The sequence below is a fragment of the Gorilla gorilla genome, chromosome 20 (assembly GCF_029281585.2).
Source record: "Gorilla gorilla gorilla isolate KB3781 chromosome 20, NHGRI_mGorGor1-v2.1_pri, whole genome shotgun sequence".
NCBI classification, from domain to species: Eukaryota; Metazoa; Chordata; class Mammalia; order Primates; family Hominidae; genus Gorilla; species Gorilla gorilla.
The window spans coordinates 62,643,522-62,666,454 of record NC_073244.2 but is presented as its reverse complement, the minus strand read 5'-3'; the positions used below and the strand labels follow the sequence as shown (position 1 = coordinate 62,666,454).

At 52.0% G+C, this 22,933-nt stretch overlaps 2 protein-coding genes across 6 annotated transcripts in view; one reads left to right on the top strand and one right to left on the bottom strand.

Annotated features, from left to right (window-relative positions):
• The window catches only part of SHANK1 (SH3 and multiple ankyrin repeat domains 1), a 60,506-nt gene extending 56,952 nt beyond the window's left edge, over positions 1-3,554 (top strand). For 3 of the 4 annotated variants that reach the window (XM_055370202.2, XM_055370201.2, XM_055370200.2), the window contains one exon: positions 137-3,554. In XM_055370202.2, the coding sequence (XP_055226177.1) occupies positions 137-854 (718 nt within the window). In that variant the 3' untranslated portion in view covers positions 855-3,554. The remainder of the gene's footprint in view (positions 1-136) is intronic. The other variant, XM_055370203.1, reaches the window with a different exon arrangement.
• On the bottom strand, positions 3,501-13,608 carry C20H19orf81 (chromosome 20 C19orf81 homolog). Of its 2 annotated transcripts, none has more exons than XM_055370207.2 (5): positions 13,277-13,608; positions 6,672-6,744; positions 6,448-6,568; positions 4,674-4,813; positions 3,501-3,864 (listed from the first exon to the last, which is right to left on the bottom strand). In XM_055370207.2, exons 1-5 carry the CDS (start codon positions 13,341-13,343, stop codon positions 3,669-3,671), a joined length of 597 nt encoding a protein of 198 aa, XP_055226182.1. In that variant the 5' UTR covers positions 13,344-13,608; the 3' UTR covers positions 3,501-3,668. The 2 variants fall into 2 exon arrangements, with proteins under 2 accessions (XP_055226182.1, XP_055226183.1); XM_055370208.2 differs by lacking the exon at positions 13,277-13,608 and adding an exon at positions 12,351-12,448.
• Between the last annotated feature and the right edge of the window lie 9,325 nt (positions 13,609-22,933).

Below are 22,933 nucleotides of genomic sequence, written 5' to 3'. Positions count from 1 at the left end.
CTCTCTCCTCCGTCTCTCCTCCTACCCTTATGTCTCTCCTCCTCTCTCCCTATATCTTGACCTCTGCCTCCTTCTCACCCCTGCCCTTGCCCCCTAAATCCCTGTCCTCCCCCACTGCCCCCTTGTCACATTCCAGACTCTCTGACGACTCCCAGTCCTCACTCCTCTCCAAGCCTGTCAGCAGCCTGTTTCAGAACTGGCCCAAACCACCTCTGCCACCGCTCCCCACTGGAACAGGGGTCTCCCCTACAGCCGCTGTGGCCCCAGGGGCCACCTCACCCTCAGCCTCCTCCTCCTCCACGTCCACCCGCCACCTCCAGGGTGTGGAGTTCGAGATGCGGCCCCCTCTGCTCCGCCGGGCCCCCAGCCCCTCGCTGCTGCCTGCCTCGGAGCACAAGGTCAGCCCTGCGCCCAGGCCCTCGTCCCTGCCCATCCTGCCTTCCGGACCCCTCTATCCAGGCCTCTTTGACATCCGTGGCTCCCCAACTGGAGGGGCAGGAGGCTCGGCTGACCCCTTCGCCCCAGTCTTTGTGCCGCCACACCCGGGGATATCCGGGGGGCTCGGGGGAGCCTTGTCAGGGGCCTCACGCTCCCTCTCACCGACCCGCCTGCTCTCGCTGCCCCCGGACAAGCCGTTTGGCGCTAAACCTCTGGGGTTCTGGACCAAGTTCGACGTGGCTGATTGGCTGGAGTGGCTGGGTTTGGCGGAGCACCGAGCCCAGTTCCTGGACCACGAGATCGATGGCTCCCACCTGCCCGCCTTGACCAAGGAGGACTACGTCGATCTAGGTGTGACCAGGGTGGGCCACCGCATGAACATCGACCGGGCTCTCAAATTCTTCCTGGAGAGGTGATGGCTGGCCTGGACGGACCAGCCCCGTCCACAGAACTCTTGAGCCTGCTGGCCTCTTGACCTCTGACCCCTGACTGTCATTCTCTCCCCGGGCCAGGGACTCTGTTCAAACTGCGCCCTGCCCTCGTCTCCCAAGGCCAGAGGTCACCAGGTGGCCCAATCCAGGCCGGACATTTGCACCTCACTGAAGGGGGGCAGCTGACACAAGAGTGTGTGTGTGTGAAGTGGGGAGCGGAGGGGGCATAGGAGAAATTACAGAGGGGAATTGAGAAGGAGGGAAGGGCCTATTCTGGGGGGAGGGGATAGACAGAGCCATAGAGGGTCAGCCCTGAGCCCGATTGGATGGGGACTGTCCCCCAGGCCGCAGGGGAAGGGGGTGCCCTCGGATTCCACCACCTGCCACCCCTCTAACAACCCTTCCCACTCTCTCCAGGCCCCTCAGCTCTTCCCCCTTCCCCTCTCCCCAGCACACACAGCTGCCCCCCTCAGCCTCTTGCACGCTCCGTTGCACGCCTGCTCACCTCTCTCCCCTCCCGTCCCCGGGCTGCAATTTTGCACAAATTTGCCCTCTCGCTGTCTTGCACATTCTGCCTTTGCTTCTGGCTGGCGAGGCCTGCTCAAATACACTCTGCTCTCCTCGCACACGCTGCATTTCCTTTCTCACGCTCCATGCCTCCTTCTCTGCTTCTTGCTGCTTACACACTTTTCCCCTACCAGGGCCCTCCTTTACACACTCCATTTCACATCTCCTCCTCCCCGCTCGCTCTGGACCCTTGTTGCAGACACACTTGGGACACATTTTCCCTCCCCCTCACAGACTCCATGCACATCATTCATTCTCTGGAGTGCCCTGCTCTTTGCTCAGCCCTTGCACACTTGCTATCTTATGCACCCCTCCTGACACACTCTTACCTCCATTTTCTTACGTTGAAGCACTTTCCCTTCTTATTCTTAAAAACCCCAGATTCTTCCACTCCCCAACTCTCCTCTCTCACCATGACACTCCTAGCCCCCCCCCCACCTTCCCTCTTGCCCCTTTTGCACCGTCACTTTTGGTCACACCTTTTGCACACTTGCCTCCCAGAAACTGTTTCTCTCACAAATGCTCATTCTCTTCTTCTTTGCCAGGCTCCCACTCCCTTGCCCCTTTCTGTTTGAAATCTTTGCCCTTCTGCATTTTTGATTCTTTTGTGAACCCTCTTGCACACTTGCTTTTGCACACGCGCCACCCCCCCAGCATTTTCAGTGCTCTCCGGAAGCCTTGTTTCTCCCCTTTAATAATGTTCTTGCACACCATGACATGGCTGCACACCGCATCTTGTCTTTTCTACCTGGATGAGAGCTCTACCACTTCTTTCCTTTTGCACACTCATCTCATTCCATGCACTCTTGGGCTGTAACTGTCATTTCTTTTCCTGACACGCTTATTTTTTATTCCTGTTGACAAGCAGCTCTTGCGGCCATTCTCATTCGGATTCTCTTACCTCCTTAAGCTCTTTCTCTTCCTGGTGAGAGAAGACCCTATGCACACTGGCTTCCTGCTCACCATGCTTCCACACTCGAGCCTCTCCCTGCCTCCAGCCCTCACCCTTCCTCACATCCTCCCTCTTCTGTCTTTCCTGGGCCATCTGTCCATCCCTTTTGCACGAAGATTGCCCTCTCCTAACCTGTCCACTCCAAGAAGCTCCCTCTCCCTCCAGCATGGCTGTTCCTTCCCGCACGCTTCCTCTCTCCGCTTATTCCCGGGGCTTGGGAATGTTAAGCCACCCCTTCCCCTGGAAAGCCCCCTCTCCTGCTGTGGGTAAAGGGGGGAGGGCGTTGCCCTCAGTTCCCCCCCCATGTTCAGCTGCCAAAGAAGGGAGCTCCCCCTCCTTCCCCAAGCCCATTTCCCCTCTGCTGCCCCCTACCCCCGAGACGGGGGGGCGCTCCGTCCATGAGGGGAGGGGGCTGCAAGCCCCCTCCCCTCACCATGTCAGGGATCTGCGGGGAACCTCGTGGGAGGGTCGTGGGAGGGGGGAGGGGTGGTGAGGAGAGGGGCAGAGGCCGCGCTGGACCCCTACCCGCCCCCTCCCCCTTGTCGGATGCCCCCAGTCCGCAGGGGGCCTGCGCGGCACCCGTCTATCAAGGGCTTGTTCATTCTGGATGGGTGCCGCGGGGTTGGGGAGGGTGTAGGGGGTGGGGGGAGGAGGAGAGGTCGGGGTGGGGAGTGGGGAGGGACCGAATGCTGGGACAGCGCGGGGTGGAGAGGAGAGAAAAAGCAAAAAGAGGAACAATAACAAAAGAAGAAAATATAAAAAACAGAAAAAAAAAAACACAAAACCCCTAGAACACACAAAAAAATCCAGAAAAAAAATCTGAAATAAAAGCCCGAGAATTGTCTTCCAAGGGGGGTGGGAGGGGAAGAGGAGGGGGGCGGATGAGGACGTCTGATTCTCGCTGAGACAGGGCTCGGCACGCGTTGAAAGCCCCGGTGCCCAGGTCTTCCCTTTCGCGGGCCTCAGTTCATCCCTCAAGGGATTGGGACCCAGGCGTCCACGTACAGGGACTGGAGGAAGATTAGGGACGCGGGATTATAACATGGGGGTTCATTCCTACCCCCCATCACCTCCCTTCCCCTGACTCCCCACCAAGATTTTGCAGAGAGAAATGGCTTTTGTACCAGGTCATTCTTTATAATTAAACTCACAGTATCCACCCCCTCGAGCCGGCCCCGCCTCCTTCCTGGGAAGGCAACGCCCCCTGTCCTCCGGGGCTCCGGGTGGGTGGCCCCTGCCCGCGGGGCGGTGCGCAAGCGCTGCCGGGGCCGGCCCGGGCGTCAGGCCTCCTCGTTCGGCTCCGCCCCCAGGGCCTCGAGCATGCGCCGCCGGACCAGGGAGCGGCGCAGGTGCAGGCGGTAGTCGCCCAGCAGGAAGTCGTCGTGGCGCACGATCTGGTGCGCAAGCCCGCGGGGACTGAGCCCGGAGCGCAGCAAGCGCGAGCGCGTCTGGAAGTCCGCGACCGCGATGAGCCACCTGTAAGGGGGGGTGGGGACGGAAAAGGAACTCGCAGGTCGTTTCAGCCCTGGCTTTGATCGTCGAAGAGTCCCTGCCTGGTCCCAGGAGTCATTTACAGGCCCTGGTCCAGCGGACCGTCGCTCCGTCCCTAAACTCCCCTCCAGCCCTGCCCTCTCGCCTGGGTCGCTCTAGGCTCTTTAGCCTGGTTCTGCGTCCTAACCACTGTCTGTCGAGGCTCCATCTCAAACCGCCCAAAGGCCCGACCCTCCACTGGCGACTGCAGGCTCCGCCCTACCCTAGGCACTCCAGGCCTGTCCCCACCCTATCACCCCTGGCCCCACACCTACTATGTGCTCAGTCTCTTCCACCCCCTCACAGCTGCCTTTCCAGGCTCAGACCCCTATCCCGGTCACTACTGGGTCACTCAAACTCGGGCCCCTACTCACTCGAGATCCCTCCTTCTCTCTGATCTCACCGGACCTTACCTCCAACCGCGCTCACTCTTGGCCCCGCCCCTCAGTGGCTCTGCACCAATCTCGCTCTTATCTAGTCCCTCCTGGCCCCGCCCCCCCACGCTGTCACTCCACTGTCGCCCCGCCTCACAACGCCCTTACACCAACCACGCTCTTATCTGGTGGCTCCGGGGCCCGCCCCTCAGCACCCTTACACCAACCACGCTCTTATCTAGTCGCTCCGGGCCCCGCCCATTCATGCTTTCACTCTTGGCTACGTCCCTCAGCGCTCTAAAACCAACCACGCTCTTACCCGGTCGCCCCGGGCCCCGCCCCTCCCGCTCGCTCCAGGCCCCGCCCCCGCCGCTTACTCACCGGTTCCGGCGGCCAGCAGTCCCACAGATGACGTTCATGTTCTCAAAGCGGATGCTGCTCACGCGCCCGCTCTCCATGGCCCCCGGTAACTGGGCCTCCAGGGCTTGCAGCACCTCCAGGTGGGTAAAATCCTCCTCGGGCTGCGGGTGTCGGAGAGAGAACCTCAGCCCGTGACCTCCTGGTTCATTTTGGGTTCAGAAGTCACCACCCTAGACCCCACCTGCAGAACCTGCCACAGAGTTCCAGGTGGCATTTGAGGGGCAAGGATCGCTCTTAATCCCAGGGTACTGTCGCTATTGTCAAAGGAGACGACAGATTATCTCTCAGATGGGAAAGCATCTACTATCACTCTAGGTCATTCTCCAAAAAAATCAATTCTCACCAAGCCAATTTGCCCCAAAGTCAATGAACAGTTGGCTGAATGATTCACCAACTTAGCCAACTTTACGAATCTACCAAAAACTTTCCCAGCAATTTGCAGTGGATGCGACTGAAAGTTCTTGAAAATTTCTGCCAGGATTTAAGTTACACACCTTTCCTTTTATATTCGTATTAGCATTTTAAGAATGTTCAGTAGTCAAAAGATAAGGGTCATAGGGGTTTTGATGTCTTGTCAATCTATTTAACATTCAGAAACATGGACTGATCACTAAACACATTTGCATCACGTGATTAGCATGTCAAGGGTGATAACAGTTGTCATAGCACATAAAATTGCTGAGGAACTAAAATGAAATGAAAATTTTCACGATTTCACTGAAAAATGATGTCACTTCCAGAAAGTCATTCCTTGACTGGGGTGAGAGGGGAGGCTGGAGAGTCCCTTGCTCAAAGCCACAAAGAAGTGGAGTGATGGGGTGGAGACTGATCCCTAAAACGAGGACAGCAATCCCTGTATGCAGGGTGGAGAGTTACACGGATTAGCTGAGAGGGTACCTTGGAGGCCTGTGCCTGGCACAACAGTAAGCACCTATTGACATCAGCTCTTCTCAGTCAATTATTGAGTGCCTGGGACTCTGATATATACCTCTTCTGATTGAAGGCAGGGAGGACCAGTTTACTGAATCTGTCAAAAACATGACCTCTTTCTTTCCCTCCCTCCCTTCCTTCCTTCCTTCCTTCCTTCCTTCCTTCCTTCTTTCTTTCTTTCTTCCTTCCTTCCTTTTTTGTTGACAGAGTCTCACTCTGTCACCCAGGCTGGAGTGCAGTGGCACGATCTCAGCTCACTGCAACCTCCACCTCCCAGGTTCAAGCGATTCTCCTGCCTCAGCCTCCCCAGTAGCTGGGATTCCAGCCACCTGCCACCACGCCTGCCTAATGTTTGTATTTTTAATAGAGACGGGGTTTCACCATGTTAGCCAGGCTAGTCTCAAACTCCTGACCTCAAGTGATCCACCCACCTCGGCCTCCCAAAGTGCTGGGATTACAGGCGTGAGCCACCGCACCCGACACACATGGGCTTTTTCTTGATTTTTTGTTATATTTGTAAACTTTACGGAAGTGGATTAGTAGGACTCCTTTTGTCCTCCCTCCCTGCCCCCCTCAGCCTCCCCTTTCTTTGCCCGTTGGTCTCCCCTCTGACACGGGCAGTAGATTTCATGACTGACCCTTTGACAAATTCACAATCAGTTTTCAGCAAACTGTCCTGGTGGCAAGCCCACAGCTTATAAGCCAAAAGCCTGAATTTAAACTCTGGCCACACTGCTTCTCAGCCTGTGCCCTTCCCATCACCCCACCAAAACTGTGCAGAAAATAAGGGCACAGGTCCACTCACCAAGGTCTCCATGCAGAGGCAGAGGGGCTGGGCAGCTGGTGGTGTGGGGAACTTCCGGATGCACGGGAGTTCTCGGTCCAGTGCCTCGTACTCTGCAATGACCTGCTGCAGGTACTGCTTTCTAGGGAGAGAGCGAACAGGCAGGGACCTCTGAGGTCAGGGTTCGCTGCCATCACATTTGGGGAGGTGGAAGATAGAGGTCATGGGGGCCAGGGACAACTCACGAGGATTTGATGGGCCTGCCCAGGCTCCGAGCCTGCATCTCCTCTGGGGTCTCCAGGTCCATAAGGAGGGCTCCTGAGGACAGAGAACCCAGTGTCAGCTGCCCTGAGCCCTCCTCAGCCATGATTCTGCTTAAATGGCCATCACCAATTGCTTGCCCATGCCACACCCAGAATAGCTTCTATGCCAGATATTGAGTTACTGTCTCTTAGCTCCAAACTCCACCCCACGACACCGGCTCTGTGATGCCTGGGTTGAGACTCTACTAACCACATTTCTCCTTCAACAGCTGGGTTCCTATTAGGCTCTGCCTAACAGGGGCGCCAGTGGGAGCCTGCAAGGCAGGAGGAAGCAGGAGGAACTTGCTCCTTTTTGCTTCCTCTTCTAGTCACCCCAGGCTTACTTCTTCACTGTGGCAGCATCACTTCAGTAACAACACTTGAATCCAGTTTTCAGGTTTTTTTTTTTTTTTTTTTTTGAGACAGAGTCTTGTTCTGTAGCCCAGGTTGGAGTACAGTGGCGCAATCTTGGCTCACTGCAAGCTCTGCCTCCCGGGTTCACGCCATTCTCCTGCCTCAGCCTCCCGAGTAGCTGGGACTACAGGCACCCGCCACCACGCCCAGCTAATTTTTGTATTTTTAGTACAGACGGGGTCTCACTGTGTTAGCCAGGATGATCTCAATCTCATGACCTTGTGATCCTCCTGCCTCGTCCTCCCAAAATGCTGGGATTACAGGCATAAGCCACTGTGCCCAGCCCAGTTTTCAGTTTTTCCAACACTCTCAGAATCAGTCTCCTGATTGGAACTTCACAGATAACAGTTCTCAGATATGGACCCTTTTTGACCACCCCACCATCAGCTAACTGGTCTCTCTCTTATGGCCAAGTGCTAGTTGTTCCATGCACTCCATTTTCCCCTTCCCCTACAATCCTAGAGTTTTACCCAGCACATGGCTTCCCAGCTAGAGACAACAGTTCCCAGACTCCCTTGCAGCTAAGTGTGGCCATGTGACCATGCTCTCACCAATGAAGTGTTAGCTGGAGTGAGAGGTGTAACTTTGGAGTCATTTGCTTAAAAGATGACCGCTTTTCTTGGACTCTGCCCTTTCTCTTGGACTGGAATGTGGATTAGCAATAACCCAGCTTCCACCATGTTCAGATATGGCAAGCAACAATATGGGAGGAACTCTTATCTCTAAATCTTCTCACCAAGCCAAGATGTCCCACCAACCCTGCCTTTCATTACACAAGAGAGAAATACAATTCTGGTTCTCGACCAGCTGAGGCAGGTAACATAGCAACACCCTATCTCTACAAAAAAAAATTTTTAATTATCTGGGCATGATGTTGTGTGCCTGTAGTCCCAGCTACTGAGGAGGCTAGGGTGGGAGGATTGCTTGAGGCCAGGAGTTAGAGGTTGCAGTGAGCCACAATTGTACCAATGCACTTCAGCCTGGGTGACAGAGAAAGGGAGAAAGAGAGACAGAAAGAGAGAAGGAAGGAAGGAAGGAAGGGAGGGAGGGAGGGAGGGACGGAGCCTGGTGCAGTAGCTCACTCCTGTAATCCCAGCACTTTGGGAGGCTGAAGCGGGCAGATCATGAGGTCAGGAGTTCAAGACCAACCTGGCCAATATGGTGAAATCCCATCTCTACTAAAAATACAAAAAAGCCGGGTGTGTTGGTGTGTGCCTGTAGTCCCAGCTACTCGGGAGGCTGAGGCAGAAGAATCACTTGAACCCAGGAGGCGGAGGTTGCAGTGAGCCAAGATTGCGCCACTGCACTCCAGCCTGGGCGACAGAGTGAGACTCCATCTCAAAAACAAGAAGAGAGGGAGAGAAAGAAAAGAGAGAGATGGAGGGAGGGAAGAAGGAGAAAGAGAGGAAAGGAGCAAGGGAGAAAAGAAAAGAAATACACTTCTGTCTTCTTTATGATGTTGTGTTTTGGGGTGTCTTTGTTATAGCTGCTGAAAGGGAGGGAAGCAGACCCTGACAGCCAGGCCCTGGTGCTCTCCTGCCGAACATAAAACATTTCCCGTAACACCAACATCAAGCAAGGACACTGTGACCGTGATGGACTGAGACAAAAACAAGACCACCCCTGAATCATGTCTCAACACAACAAACATGAACATTGTCCAAACCACAAAAATGACCAAAATCCCCCCCTCCCAGCTCAGAGCTGACGGCTGCTTTTTCATTAACCCCAGCATTAGCTCCATCTACCCCTCCTGGTTCCCAGTGAGATGAAGATTCCCAGTCACCGGCTTGCCTGTGCTTTCCATCAGTCTCCCATCCAGAGCAAAGCCCCACCCCCGTGAACCCTCCCCAAAGTCACCTGACACAGCCCGGCTCTAACAATAAGTCCTTGCTAACACCCTTCTACTGAGACAACGTGTGTGTGTGTGTGTGTGTGTGTGTGTGTGTGTGTGTGTGTGTGTGTGTGTGTGCTGTCTCTCATTACAATAAGTCAACACATTCAACTTGGTTTAACTATAGTCAGTGGTGTGCTGGTATATGTTTCACAACGGGCTCTCCTGCACACTCTCACACACACACGTGCGGTACACACTTACTCCAGGGCCCACCCCCAGACCTACTGGATTCAAATCTACATTTTCACGGGATCCCCTTCCAGAAATACCTACCCTCATTATTTTCTTCCAGTCATACCGGCCTCCCTCCATCCCTCAAATACAGCCATCCCCTCAAGTCTGTCCACTTAACAATATAACTATGTGCTTACTGTCCCTTTTATATGCCAAACACTTTAAAAAATACTTTCCACTGTGGCCGGGCACAGTAGCTCACACCTGTAATCCCAGCACTTTGGGATGCCAAAGTGGGCAGATTGACTGAGCTCAGGAGTTCGAGACCAGCCTGGCCAAAATGGTGAGATTCCCGTCTACTAAAAATACAAAAAATTAGGCGGGCATGGTAGCGCGCACCTGTAGTCTCAGCTACTCCGGAGGCTGAGGCAGGAGAATTGCTTGAACCCTGGAGGCAGAGATTGCAGTGAGCCGGGATCATGCCACTGCACTGCATCCTGGGCGACAAAGCAAGACTCTAGTGCCAAAATAAAATAGAATAGAATAGAATAAAATACTTTCCATTGCATCCTCACAACAACCTTCTGAGGTAGTGTTGTTTAACACATGATGAAACAGAAGCACAGAGAGGTTAAGTGACTTGCCCAAAGTCACACAGCACAAAATGATAGAATAAGGATAAAAATGTAAGCATCTGGATCCAGTGTGCCTCAATCTCCCCAGGTGCCTTCCTCTCACCTCACTCTCACCTGGTCTCCTAACTCCTCTCGCTCTCCAGTTACCCCAGCAAGGCAGGATTTTGACATGTAGACCTGACCCTATGGCCCCTTCCTCAAAACCCTCCCAGGACTTTTCATTGTCTGTGCGATGAATAAAGTCCAAAGTCCTTCCAGTGACCATAAGACCACACGTGATCAGACCGTGCTAGTGTCAAACCTGATCAAGCACAATCATCCTTTTCACCTGCTGCAGTCCAAAAACGCTGTTTTTCTGCGACTTGGACTCTCTCTGACCCCTCCTGCTGCAGGATCTTGGCCAATGCTGTAACTCTGCGTGGATCTCTCTTCCCCCTCATTTGACTAATCAAGTCTCCCTGAGGGTCCACTGATGCCATTCCTCACAGCACAGTATGTTTGTACTCATAGTATTGCAATTTTACCTTTATTTCTATGATTCCCTAATTACACTCTGTCTTCCCTACGTCTTCTGAGCAACGTAAGGGCAGGGACTTGTGTTTTCGTCCCCAGCATCTAGCAAAGTGCCAGGCTTATAGTTGTCCTTAGTATTTATTGAATAAAGCCTGAAATGTGTGCACTTTGTTTGGGCCCTAATTTAAACAAGCCAACTATAAAAAAATACAATTTTGAGATAATTAGGGAAATTTAAATATGTACTAGGTATGAGATGATATTCAAAAATAATTATAGGCCGGGCATGGTGGTTCACACCTATCATCCCGGCACTTTGGGAGGCTGAGGCAGGAGGATCGCTTGAGCCCAGGATTTCGAGGCTGCAGTGAGCTACAATGGTGTCAATTCACGCCAGCGTAGGTTACAAAGTGAGTCCCTGTCTCAACACAATAAATTAATTTTAAAAAATAGCCTTGTAAAAGCGTTAAATGAATCAAAAAGTAACTCTAGCAGTATCAAAGATGCATGTGAAAAAATGTGAATACAATAGTTGCTCATGAAATATGACATTAGAAATAAGAACTATTTCTAGTTACAACAGTGATTTTAATATATGTAAATGTATTTAATACATTTAAATGTATATGTGTAATTAAATTAACATAAGCATAAACTTAAAAATAAGTACTTATTGAAAAATTGAGGAAATGCAACCATTTCAAGCTTTTTTTTTTTTTTTTTTCCTTTGGTGACAGAGTCTCACTGTGTTGCCCAGGCTGGAGGGTCATGGTGCAATCATAGCTCACTGCAGCCAGGAACTCCTGGGCTTAAGGGATCTTCCTGTCTCAGCCTCCCAAGTAGCTGGTTAAATTTTTTTAACAGGCATCTCAGAGGGCCCCTGTGTGCCTTGGAGGATGCTGGGGACCAAGAGATGAATGATACACACCTCTGCCCTTTCAGAACTCTCAGATAAAGGGCAATGTGTGTTTCAATGAAAGTGTTACAAGGTGGAGGGAAAGCCCAGTCTCCCAGTCTAGGGGCAATCAGGGAAGGCTCTCTAGAGGAGGTGTTGTCCACAGTGAGACCTAAAGAATAAGAAGGTATTTACCAAATAAAGAGGTGACAGAGAGAAGGATGTTTCACATGAAGGGCCTAGCATGGGCCAAGGTTTTTGAGCAAAAGAGAAGAGAGTCACCTGCAAGAACTTCCCAGAATTCCCTTGAGCCCCAAGACTAAAGAGCGCTTATTGCCATTGGAGGCTATGAATGATCTATGAGATGGCATGTTTCACGTCTCCTCTCCCAGCATGAGAACAAGCCAGGCCGTTTCATCCATTAGGCACTACAGGTAAAATGTTTGGGACCCAGGGGCTTTCTAATGGCCTATGCTGAAGTTTGCAACCTGATCAACTAAAAAATGTGATTGGTTCCACAACGCTGCAAAGAAAACAGCAAAATCGAAATGAACAAATGTTGATCAACAAAACTAGCCAACTGGTCGACTCAACTCCACTTGACTTTTCTGGAGCTACATATAAATTACATGTCACGTGGGTGCCTCAGTCTAGGCTAGAGATGGTGCATCGTGGGGTCTCCAAAAGAAAGATGCCTTCAAAAGCACTAAAAGAGACCTAAAGGCAGAGAAACAACGTCTGTTTTGCCATCAGGGCGTTTGTTCGGCCTCGAAGGCTGAGGTGGGAGGATCACTTGAGCCAGGAGCTCAAGGCTGCAGTGAGTTTTGTTTTTGGGTGTTTTTGTTTGTTTGTTTGTTTTGTTTTTTGAGACAGAGTCTCCCTCCATCACCCAGGCTGGAGTGCAGTGGCACAATCTTGGCTCGCTGCAGCCTCTGCCTCCTGGGTTCAAGCGATTCTCCTGCCTCAGCCTCCCTAGTAGCTGGGATTTCAGGCACCCGGCACCACACCTGGCTAATTTTTGTATTTTTAGAGATGGGGTTTCACCATGTTGGCCAGGCTGGCCTCGAACTCCTGACCTCAGGTGATCCACTCACCTCGGCCTCCAAAGTGCTGGGATTATAGGCGTGAGCCACCACACCCAGTGCTGAGTTTGGTTTTCTATTACCTGCAGTTACATGCATCCTCACTGAGATACTACTCCATAAATGTTGAATGAGTGTATCTGCATGAGCTGTGCTACAGCACAGAGTGCTAGCAGGAAGTGCTGGGCTAGGAGCCTGAAGTTGTCAGCAGGGGTCAGACCACACAGGGCCTCAAAAGCCAGGCTGGAGCTTTGGGTCTCTGTCCTAGAGGTGACGGGAAGCTATGAAGTGTTATGAGCAAGGGACAGCCAGGGTCACTGCGGGAAGTCAGAGAGACCTCTCTGGAGCCATGGAGGGATAGGTAGGAGGAGAGAAACTGGGGACCAGGGAGGAGGTGAGGAGAGGGTCCACATGGAAGAGGATGAGACCTGGGACAGGGCTGCGGGGACAGAGAGGAAGGAATGGGGAAGGGAGAGTCAGAGGGCAGGAAGATGGGGCCTGATGGGCTGTGGGAGGGAATTGTGGGAGGTGGAAGGGTGGCACCAGTGACTGGGTTGGCGGTGGGGCCATTTGAAAATGGAAACCAGGAAGGAGGAGAGCAGCTTTGGGGGAAGATGCTGAGCTCAGGGTGGGAGACAAGACAGTGAGGTTACCTAGGAGAAGAATGGCCTCAGAGGTGTTGCTTAGGCCCCAGAGGCTCATGGGAAATGTAGTTCTGAGTCCAGGACATTGGCCAAGGAACTGCAGAGGCTCATGGGAAATGTAGTTTGAGGTCCAAGGGGGCCGCTCTCCAGGAATCTGGTGAATCCAGGAATGTTAGGGATGGCTTTCACTTTGGAGTGCCAGTGACTCGCTTAAGGCCACACTGTGAGCCCGGGCTACTACGCACTGCCTGGATGAAGGAAGTCCACCCCTTCCCCAAAGACACAGCTCAGTACCTGCCTTCCTGTGCATGGTGGGGCTGCCCATGGCAGGGGAGCACACGGGCTCCACCTCTGGCTGCATCCTGGGAAGGTGGGTGAGGGATGTCTCAGGAAGGTGGCAAGAGAGGCTCTGACTGGACCACCTACCCCAGCTCCTTCTCCCCACCGCTGCCTCCTCTACCTCCTCTTTGAAGCCCCGGGGTAGAATTACAGAGGAACTGGAAGGCTGAGACCATGTGGAGATCTGGGTTCCCCTGACCTCAGGGACTCCCTGTGTGCCCCAATCCCTTCTTTCCCATTTCCCTGTTTTCCGTCCTATCTCTCTCTGTCTCCTAGAGTCCCTTTCCCCACCCCTCTCTCTCCACCTCCCTTCCTCATTCTCTCCCCATCTCTCTGCCCCCCTGCCTCCTCCCCTCTGTCCCCACGTCTCCACCACTCTTTTGCTTGATTTCTCTGCCCTCCTCCTCCCTCCTTCTCTCCTGGGCTCCATCTCTTCAGTCTCCATCAGTTTCCCCGGCATCTCCCCAGGCCCCCGTCCCTCCTTGTCTTCATCGTTTTCTGCCTCTCCCTAACCCCGTCACCCTCTCTCTGTCTTCCCACCTCTCACCAGTCTCCTTGCCCCATCTCTACCCTCTCCTAGCTGCCTCCACTGCCCCCTTGAGGCCCCCTCCCCTCTGTCATCCCCTTTCTGTTCCCACTTGCCCTCTGCTCATCCCTGCCCCAGCCAGGAACTGGTTAGAAACAGGCGAGATTCCAACGAAACTGGGTTCTCTAGTGGGGAGGGGATGGTGGGCAGGTGGCCTGGTTGCCATGGTGCCTCCAGAGGGAGGGGGAGGGGCGGGGGCCTGGATTCCTGGGTCTGAGGGAGGAGTGCCTGGGGTCTGGACTCCTGGGTCTGATGGAGGAGGGCCTGGGGTCTGGACTTCTGGGTCTGAGGGAGGAGAGGATGGGGGCCTGGACTTCTGGGTCTGGGGTCTCATGGGGCCTCTCATGCTAGAGAGAAGGGGTCTAGCCGTGTAGGTGCCTGTTCAGCATCCCTTTCTCTGGGTCTGCAGAGCTCTCTGCAGGAATTGTGGGAGAGGAAGCTGGACCTTCGCTTATTTGTTTTGTCTGTCCTTGCAGTCTTTGTCTCTGTTACTTGTATCTCTTTCTCTTCCTCTCTCTCCACATCCAGATGGTCTCTGGACTGTCTGTTGTTCCTGCTTACTAAGTATTCGTTCTAGGTGGTGGCACCTTGATTTCCTCAGTGATTTGTTCAGTGGCGAGCTTAAGAATCAATCTAGGCTACAAAGTCAACCTTTGGACTTTTGCTGGACCTGTTAGAAAACAGGGTTTTTCCCCTGTGGTTTTGGGGCTGGTCAGAGCCAGGGTTGGAGCTCTTGGGGCTACCACATCACCATGCAGGGAGATAACTTGCCTGAGAGCAAAGACAACACAAGGGAAGCATAGCCCAAAGATACAGACAGTTGGATTCCTGGAGATGATTGGAACACCTGGATCCAGCAATGCCTGAAGCCCTCATCCACCCAATAAAGTTCCTTTTATGCTTAGGTCAATTTGATTTGCGTTTCCGTTATTAGCAATTAAAACAGTCCAGATCGAAATAGCCTTACTCAGTTCTGGGGGCCCTGACCCCCTCCTGGCATCTTCACATCTGTTTCTCTCCCATCAAGCTGTCTTCCATTTCCAGCTGGCAATTTTATCTCAGCGGGATGGAGGACATTTTTGATTGCCTTGACCACAGGCACACCTGACCCTCACAGCCTATCTGTCTCCAAGTTCTATTCCTTTTGCCTCTCACCTCTCTCTGCTCCTTCCTCTCTTCTCTACTCCCATAGCTCTAGCAGCCACTCAGACCTCGTCCTCTCCTGCTGGGACCCTTGCCCCAGCCTCCTTTTTTGTTTGTTTGTTTTTGAGACAGGGTCTCACTGTGTCCCCCAGGCTGGAGTGCAGCGGTATGATAACAGCCTTGACCTCCCAGGCTCAAGCAATCCTCCCACCTCAGTCTCCCGAGTAATGGGGACCACAGGCCCACACCACTATGCCTAGCTATTTCTTTTTTTTAAGATGAAGTCTCACCGTGTTGCCCAAGCTGGTCTCAAACTCTGGGGCTCAAGCAATCCTCCCACCTCAGCCTCCCAAAGTGCTGGGATTACAGGTGTGAGCCACCACACCTGGCCCAGCCTCCTGGCCGCCCCATCCTCCATTCTCTAGCCCTCATTCCTCTCCCCACAAGTGAGGCTCCAGAAGGGTCTTTCTGTGCCCGGAACTGACCTGCCCCCGCCCTGCTCACGGCCCTCCCAGGGCTCCCCAGTGCCTTAGACAAACTTTCAGCCCCTCACCTGGACTGAAAGAGCTGCATGATCTAACCTCACCTCCCTCTCCCAACTTCACCCCTCCAAACATTCTCCACCTACCCCTTATTAATTATTTTATATAAATAATCCCTCCCGCAGCCAGGCGCAGTGGCTCACACCTGTAATCCCAGCAGTTTGGGAGGCCGAGACGGGCGGATCACGAGGTCAGGAGATCGAGACCATCCTGGCTAACACGGTGAAACCCCGTCTCTACTGAAAATACAAAAAATTAGCCGGGTGTGGTGGCAGGCGCCTGTAGTCCCAGCTACTTGGGAGGCTGAGGCAGGAGAATGGCGTGAACCTGGGAGGCGGAGCTTGCAGTGAGCCGAGATCGCACCACTGCACTCCAGCCTGGGCGACAGAGCAAGACTCTGTCTCAAACAAAATAATAAATAAATAAATAAATAAATAATCCCTCCCACACATCCCACCTTATTTCTGTCTCCACTCTTTCCATACGCTGTGTCTTCTGCCTGGAATGCTCTTCCAACCTTTCCCCATGTCCCCAAATGCCCTCATCTTTTAATAAGAAGCTCAAGTGCCCTCTCCTCCAGGAAGCCCTCTCTGACTCATCCTCCTACCAGTTGTGTTTTCTGTCTCCTCCCTCCGCCTGTTTTTTTATCTGCTCCTTCTCCAGACCTCTGAACACTGCCCCCCGCCCCATCTGTCTTGCTCAGAAATTTGTTTCCTGACTCATCTCTGGCTCTCCGGCATCACGCCACAAGGGCCAGGCTTCTGGGAAGTTCAGGACACATGAGTTGAATGAATACATGATTATTTCCCTCTATTTCTGTGACCCACACTCAGTAGCCCCCTAACCCCATCTGCCCTGTCCCTCCTGGTCTTCACGAGCCAACATAAGTTGAAGAAGAGAACATGGGCTCTGGCATCAAACAGACCAGCGTCAAATGCTGCTCCCAGGCTGTGCAATGTCAGGCAAATGTCTTCCCCTCTCTGAGCCTCGTCTTCCTTATCTCTTGCCTTCCTCAATGCTACCTTCAAGGGCTGTTGGTGCTTAAATGAAGCAAGGTACAGCAGCACCCCCAAATCGGAGCCAGGCACCAAGGAGGCACCCAAAAAGAGGTAATTTCCTTTCCAGTCCTCTGACTCTGCATCTAGCTTTGGCTGGATGTCATTGTCTCTCCTCCTCTGCATCTCTCTCTGCTCCTCTGTGTCTCTCTTCTTCCCTCTGGGATTTGGGACTCTATGTCTCCATCTGTCTGTGCCTCCATTGCTCTCTGTGTCTTTATCTTTCTTCCCTTCTCTCTACCTGTCTCTGGAACCCTACCTCATCTCTCTCTGTGTGTCTGCATTTGATTTTTGTGGGGGTTTGGGTTTCGTGGGGGGGGTTTCTTTGAGACAAGGGCCCAGGCTGGAATGCAGCGGTACAATCATAGCTCACTGCAGCGTCAACCTTCTAGGCTCAAGCGATCTTCCTGCCTCAGCCTTCCAAGTAGGCGGGACTACAGGCGCACACACCACGCCTGGCTAATTTTTGTATTTTTTTGGTAAAGCTGAAATTTCACCATGTTGTCCAGGTTGGTCCTGAACTCTTGAGCTCAAGCTATCTGCCTGCCTCAGCCTCCCAAAGTGCTGGGACTACAGTGTGTGTCTGAATTTGAATTCCTGTATCACAGGTTTCTGTATTCCTGTATCTCTGTCTCTCACTGTCTGCGTCTCTGTAGATTTCTGTATGTCTCTGTATCTCCATCTTTCTCTCCCTGTCTTTCTCTCTGTACATCTGTCTCTGTCTCCATCGCTCTATTTCCCCATCTCTGTTCCTGTGTCTCCATCTCTCTTTCTTTCCCTTTCTCTCTATGTCTCTGTCTCTGCCTCCATGACTTTGCCTATTTCCCCATCTCTCTGCTTCTCTGTGTCTCCACCTCTCTATCGCCTTGCCTGTCTCTCTGCTTACTCCGACCGACTTCCCTCTGCCACTCAATCCATCTCTCTGGGCCATCCCTGTCCCACTTCCTGGCCTGGTGCCCAGTCTAAAACACACATCCCTGAATCAGCGTTTTCCTCCAATTCCAGAAATACTGTCAGCGCCGCAGTGGTGGCAGGGATGGCCATAGCCCTGGCCAAAGGGTGTGTCTCCCCACCTCCCCATTCTCAGTGTTTGCTCTCTCCAGGAGGAGCACCAGGAGAACAAGTGAATCTGTGTTTACACACATGTGTGCATGCCTCTGAGTGTATCTGCATCTACCTCCAGGCACATTTGTGTGTGAATCTGTAGGTATTTGTGAAAACTCATTCAATCAGTCACCCATCCATCCATCCCTTCATCTATTTCTCCAACATCCACCCATCCATCCTCTATCTAACTCTTCATCTATCTATCCAATCATCCAATCGTCCATCCCTGCACCTAGCCATCCACTTATCCCTGCCTTCATCTATTTCTCCAAAATCCATCCGTCCTTTATCTAATTCTCCATCTACCCATCCAATCATCCATCCATCCACCCAACCCTCCACTCCTCCATCCCTTTATTTATTTCTGCAGCATCCATCCATCCATCCTATCATCCACTCATCCATCCATTCCTTCATCTATTTCTCCAACATCCATCCATCCATCCACAAATCCATCCACCTTCTATCCATTCAACCACTTACTCATTCATCCCTTCATCTATTTCTGCAGCTTCCATCCATCCCATCCAACTATCCACTCATCCACTCATCCACTCATCCATCCCTTCATCTATTCCTCCAACATCCATCCATCTATCCACCAATCTATCCTCTATCCATCCAGCCATTCACTCATCCATCCCTTCATCTATTTCTGCAGTATCCATCTATCCATCCCCACTCTAACTCTTCATATATCCCTCCAATCATCCATGTATGCACCCAACCATCCACTCTTTCATCTATCCATTCCTTCGTCTATTCCTCCAACATCCATCTTATCCATCCAGCCATTCACTCATCCACCTATCCATCCATCCCTTCATCTATCCTTCCAGCATCTATCCAGTCATGCACCCATCCATCGATACATCATAGATTCATACATTCCTCCACTTATCCATTCACATGTTCATTCATTCATTCAACCAACCAATAAGTATTGAGTGCCCACCATGCGCCAGGTACTGTGCCAGGCAGCTGGGACACAGCTACGAACAAAACAAAGTGCTACTCCTACGGAGCTTGTGTGCTTGACAGCCCTCAAGGTGCCAAACTCCCTCCTGCCCCCAGGTCTTACATGAGCTGTTCCTTCTCCCTGGAGCATTTCCCCTCCCCTCCCTCATCTTCACCACCTGGCTTATGCCTACTCATCCTTCTGAGCTCAGCTGAAAAGTCACTTGCTCAGGAACTTCCCTGACCTCTCTCAAACACACAGCACAATGGATGTTCCTTCCTAGCATTGATCCTAGTATGAGGATCCTAGTATGTGTAGTTATTTGATTATTTTCTGTCTCTTCCACTGGACCATGAGCTCTTCCGACCCTGGAATTTTAGTCTATTTTGTTCCCAGATGAATCCCTGCCGTCTAAAAAAAAATGCCTGGCACACATTAGGTGCTCAGAAAGTATTTCTCAAACGACTGCATGAATCGAGTTGAATGAATATGGAAGATTCTATCTCTGTCTCCTGGCTCCCTGTCCGGTGTTCTTTATATTGTTCTATACTCCTAGCAGCAGTAGCATGCAAGTCCTCAAATGGGTCCTAGATGCAAACAGCATGGTGGCTAAAGGCAAGGGCTCTGGATTCAGATCCACTCCGTTTTTTGTTTTTTCTTTTTGTGTTTTGAGACAAGGTCTCACTCTGACATCCAGGCTGGAGTGCAGTGGCACGATCATGGCTCACTGCACTCCAGCCTGGATGTAAACGCACATCCATCTGGGGGGATGCAAGAAGGCACAACGACGGGACTCTGGGCAGCCTCCATTTCCCCACAGCCTCGACTTCTGGGGCTCAAGCAATCCTCCCACCTCAGCCTCCCCCCAAGCAGGTGGGACTACAGGTGTGTGCCACCATGCCCGGCTAAATTTTGTACTTTTTGTAGAGATGAGGTCTCACTATGTTGTCCAGGCAAGTCTCAGCTCCTGAGCTCAAAGGATCCTCTCGCCTTTGGCCTCCCAAAGTGCTGGGATTACAGGCGTGAGCCACTGCACCTGGTCCAGACCTATACATGTTTTAATCTCCACTCACACTTTCCAGATGTGTGATCTTGGGCAGAGAACTTCCCTTGCTGAGCCTCCATTTCCTCACTTGTCAAGTCCAGCTAAAGTTTAAATGAGCAAATGCATTTAATTTTTATTTATGACAACACTAAACACTAGCCATTTTTTCTAAGCACCTTCCATGAATTTAATTTAACCCTCAAAATAACCCAATGAGATACAATATGATTTTTTCTTTCTTTCTTTTTTTTGAGACAGAGTTTCACTCTTGTTGCCCAGGCTGGAGTGCAATGGCATGATCTTGGCTCACTGCAGCCTCTGCCTCCTGGGTTCAAGTGATTCTCCTGCTTCAGCCTCCCAAGTAGCTGAGATTACAGGCATGTGCCACCACGCCTGGCTAATTTTTGTATTTTTAGTAGAGACGGGGTTTCTCCATGTTGGTCAGGCTGGTCTCAAACTCCCGACCTCAGGTGATCTGCCAGCCTCGGCCTCCCAAAGTGCTGGGATTACAGGCATGAGCCACTGCACCCAGCCAGAGTATGATTTTTTAAAGTATTATTATCTGCACTTACAGAGAGGGAAACTGAGGCATGGAGAATATAAGTAACCCCTCCAAGGTTGCATAGAGAGGGGAGCAGAGCTGGGATTTGAATCCCAGTGCTCTGCCCCCAAAGTCACACAGAAAACCAGTGCACTACGGCTGCTTCTCAATGCCTGGGCAGCCTCGGAATCCGAGCGTCTCTTTGGAAACGTGTCATGGCAGCGTGGCAAGCCCATCTGTGTGCCCATCTCTGAGTGTGTACATCACTGCGTGTCTCTCCCTGTGGAACAGGGCTACCTGTGAACCCTGGGCAGGCCCAGCAGGGTTCAAGGGTCGGGCTGTGAGAGTTGGCATGGGGACCTGCACTCGTGGTCTGTAGGTTTACACCCACACATGCTTCCCTGGATGTAAACACACATCCATCTGGGGGGGAATGCAAGAAGCCACAAGGAAGAGACCCGACAAACCTGGGAGGCATTTCTGGGGGTTCTGTGGTAGTATGTACACATAGGCAGCAATAGGGGTAGGGTGTAATCTAATTAGAGGGAGGGCCCAGGATGCTTGCTTAAAGTTGTATTTGCAGAAGCAACAAGCAATTTTTACTTTTATTTACTTACTTATTTTGACATTTTTGTTTCTTGCTCTAAATATTTATTTATTTATTCATATTTATGTTTATTTTTGAGACAGGGTCTCACTCTGTCGCCCAGGCTGGAGCCCAGTGGCACAATCTTGGCTGACTGACTGCAACCTCCACCTTCTGGGTTCAAGTGATCCTCCTGCCTCAGCCCCCCCAAGTAGCTAGGACTACAGGCATGCATCACCACACCCAGCTAATTTTTGTATTTTTTGTAGAGACAGGGTTTTGCCATGTTGCCCAGGCTGGTCTTGAACCCCTGAGCTCAAGTGATCCGCCCACTTGGCCTCCCAAAGTGCTAGGATTACAGGCATGAGCCACCGCACCTGGCTATTTATTCTTGAGATGCGGTCTTGCTTTGTTGCCCAGGCTGGATGGAGTGCAGTGGTGCAATCATAGCTCACTGCAGCCTCAAAATCCTGGGCTAGGCTGGGTGTGGCGGCTCACGTCTGTAATCCCAGCACTTTGGGAGGCCGAGGCAGGTGGATCACAAGGTCAGGAGATCGAGACCACGGTGAAACCCCGTCTTTACTAAAAATACAAAAAAAATTAGCCGGGCGTGGTGGCGGGCGCCTGTAGTCCCAGCTACTCAGGAGGCTGAGGCAGGAGAATGGAGTGAACCCGGGAGGCGGAGCTTTCAGTGAGCCCAGATCGTGCCACTACACTCCAGCCTGGGTGACAGAGCAAGACTGTCTCACAAAAAAAAAAAAATTCCTGGGCTCCAGCAATCCTCCCACCTCAGCCTCCTGTGTAGGTGGGGCTACAGGCGCACACCACCACACCCACTAGTTTGGTTTTGTTTTGGTTTTTTGGTTTTTTTGTTTTGTAGAGATGGAGTCTCACTACGTTGTCCAGGATAGTCTCAAACTCCTGGCTTCAAGTGATCCTCCCACTTCGGCCTCCCAAAGTGTTGGGATTTACAGGTGTCAGCCCAGCCTTTGATTTTTACCTAGAGGTTGTATTTATTTGGATGTCACTGATTGAGAGCACTGAGGGGGCCTCCGAGCCACCTCTCCAGGCTATGTAGATCTAGATCAAGCTTGTCCAACCGATGGCCTGAGGGCCGCATGCAGCACAGGACAGCTTTGAATGCGGCGCAACACAAATTTGTAAACTTTCTTAAAACATTATGAGATTTTTTTTGTGATTTTTTTTTCTCATCAGTTATTGTTACTGTTACTGTATTTTATGTGTAGCCCAAGACAACAATGCAGTCCATGGAAGCCAAAAGATTGGACACCCCTGATCTAGACCTTACCCAAGGGATTTAACCTCCATGGGCCTCAGTTGTCTCCTCTGTGAAATGGGAATGTCATAATTGCACCCAAGTGAAAATTAAATGAGAAAACGCTTTCAAAGCACTTAGCACTTCACCACTTATAGGAAATGACAATTGCCATTAACTGCTATTAATATACCAGAAACTGTTACTCACTGCTTTTGAGAAATATTCATTAAGTACCTAGTTGGTACCAATGTTTTGTCTACACTGACCGGTTTTTCAAACTGTGGATCCCTTAGGAAATAAGTTTATGGTGTGTATTTTGCTGATGAGGAAACGGGGCCTCAGAGCAAGAGGCGCACACAGGCGGGAGTTGGCCCAGGTGGGATTCAAACCCAGGTCCCTGCTAGTACCTCTATCCTGGCTGTGGCACTGTACCTTTGAGTCTCAGCTTCCGCTCCTACCACCGGCCTTCAGAGAGGCTCAGGTTGGAGGGCCTGAAGTCCTGGGTTCCTGGGAAGAGGGGCCTGGGGTCCCGGACTTCTACCTTTGTGAGATAGCGGGGCGGAGAACGGGGCCCCCGGACCCTGGAGAAGCAGCACGTCGTGATCCTAGATCTCTGGGTCCCCAGTGTGGAAACCCACTGGGTCTCTGCTGCCTTAGTCCCGGGCAATCTCCCTGCTTCCTTGCTGAGGCCAAGTGATTTCGGCTTTCTTGCCGCGGGTTCGGAGTGGGGGAAGGAGGGGGTGCAGGGGGAGGAGCCGCGGACCTGCGAC